This window comes from Mirounga leonina, unplaced genomic scaffold (assembly GCF_011800145.1).
Source record: "Mirounga leonina isolate KUSES-001 unplaced genomic scaffold, KU_Mleo_1.0 Mir_118, whole genome shotgun sequence".
Lineage (NCBI taxonomy): Eukaryota > Metazoa > Chordata > Mammalia > Carnivora > Phocidae > Mirounga > Mirounga leonina.
The window spans coordinates 54652-54853 of NW_023270277.1; the positions used below are offsets into that span (position 1 = coordinate 54652).

The 202-nt window shown below is 58.4% G+C and overlaps 2 protein-coding genes across 4 annotated transcripts in view; both read left to right on the forward strand.

Moving 5' to 3' along the window:
- Positions 1-202, forward strand: part of LOC118007329 (low molecular weight phosphotyrosine protein phosphatase) — a 15602-nt gene that overhangs the window by 9314 nt on the left and 6086 nt on the right. The gene's annotated exons all lie outside the window — the stretch shown is intronic.
- LOC118007328 overlaps positions 1-202 on the forward strand; it is a 2892-nt gene that overhangs the window by 1001 nt on the left and 1689 nt on the right. Inside the window, exon 2 of the mRNA XM_035000348.1 lies at positions 9-174. Within this exon, the coding sequence (XP_034856239.1) occupies positions 9-174 (166 nt within the window). The remainder of the gene's footprint in view (positions 1-8; positions 175-202) is intronic.

The following is a 202-nucleotide window of genomic DNA, read 5'->3' on the forward strand; positions in this document are numbered from 1 at the left end:
GGATGCACATCCCGGATCACACACACTGTCAGGGTGGATGCACACCCCGGATCACACACACTGTCAGGGTGGATGCACATCCCGGATCACACACACTGTCAGGGTGGATGCACACCCCGGATCACACACACTGTCAGGGTTGGATGCACACCCCAGATCACACACACCGTCAGGGTGGATGCACACCCAGGATCACACACAC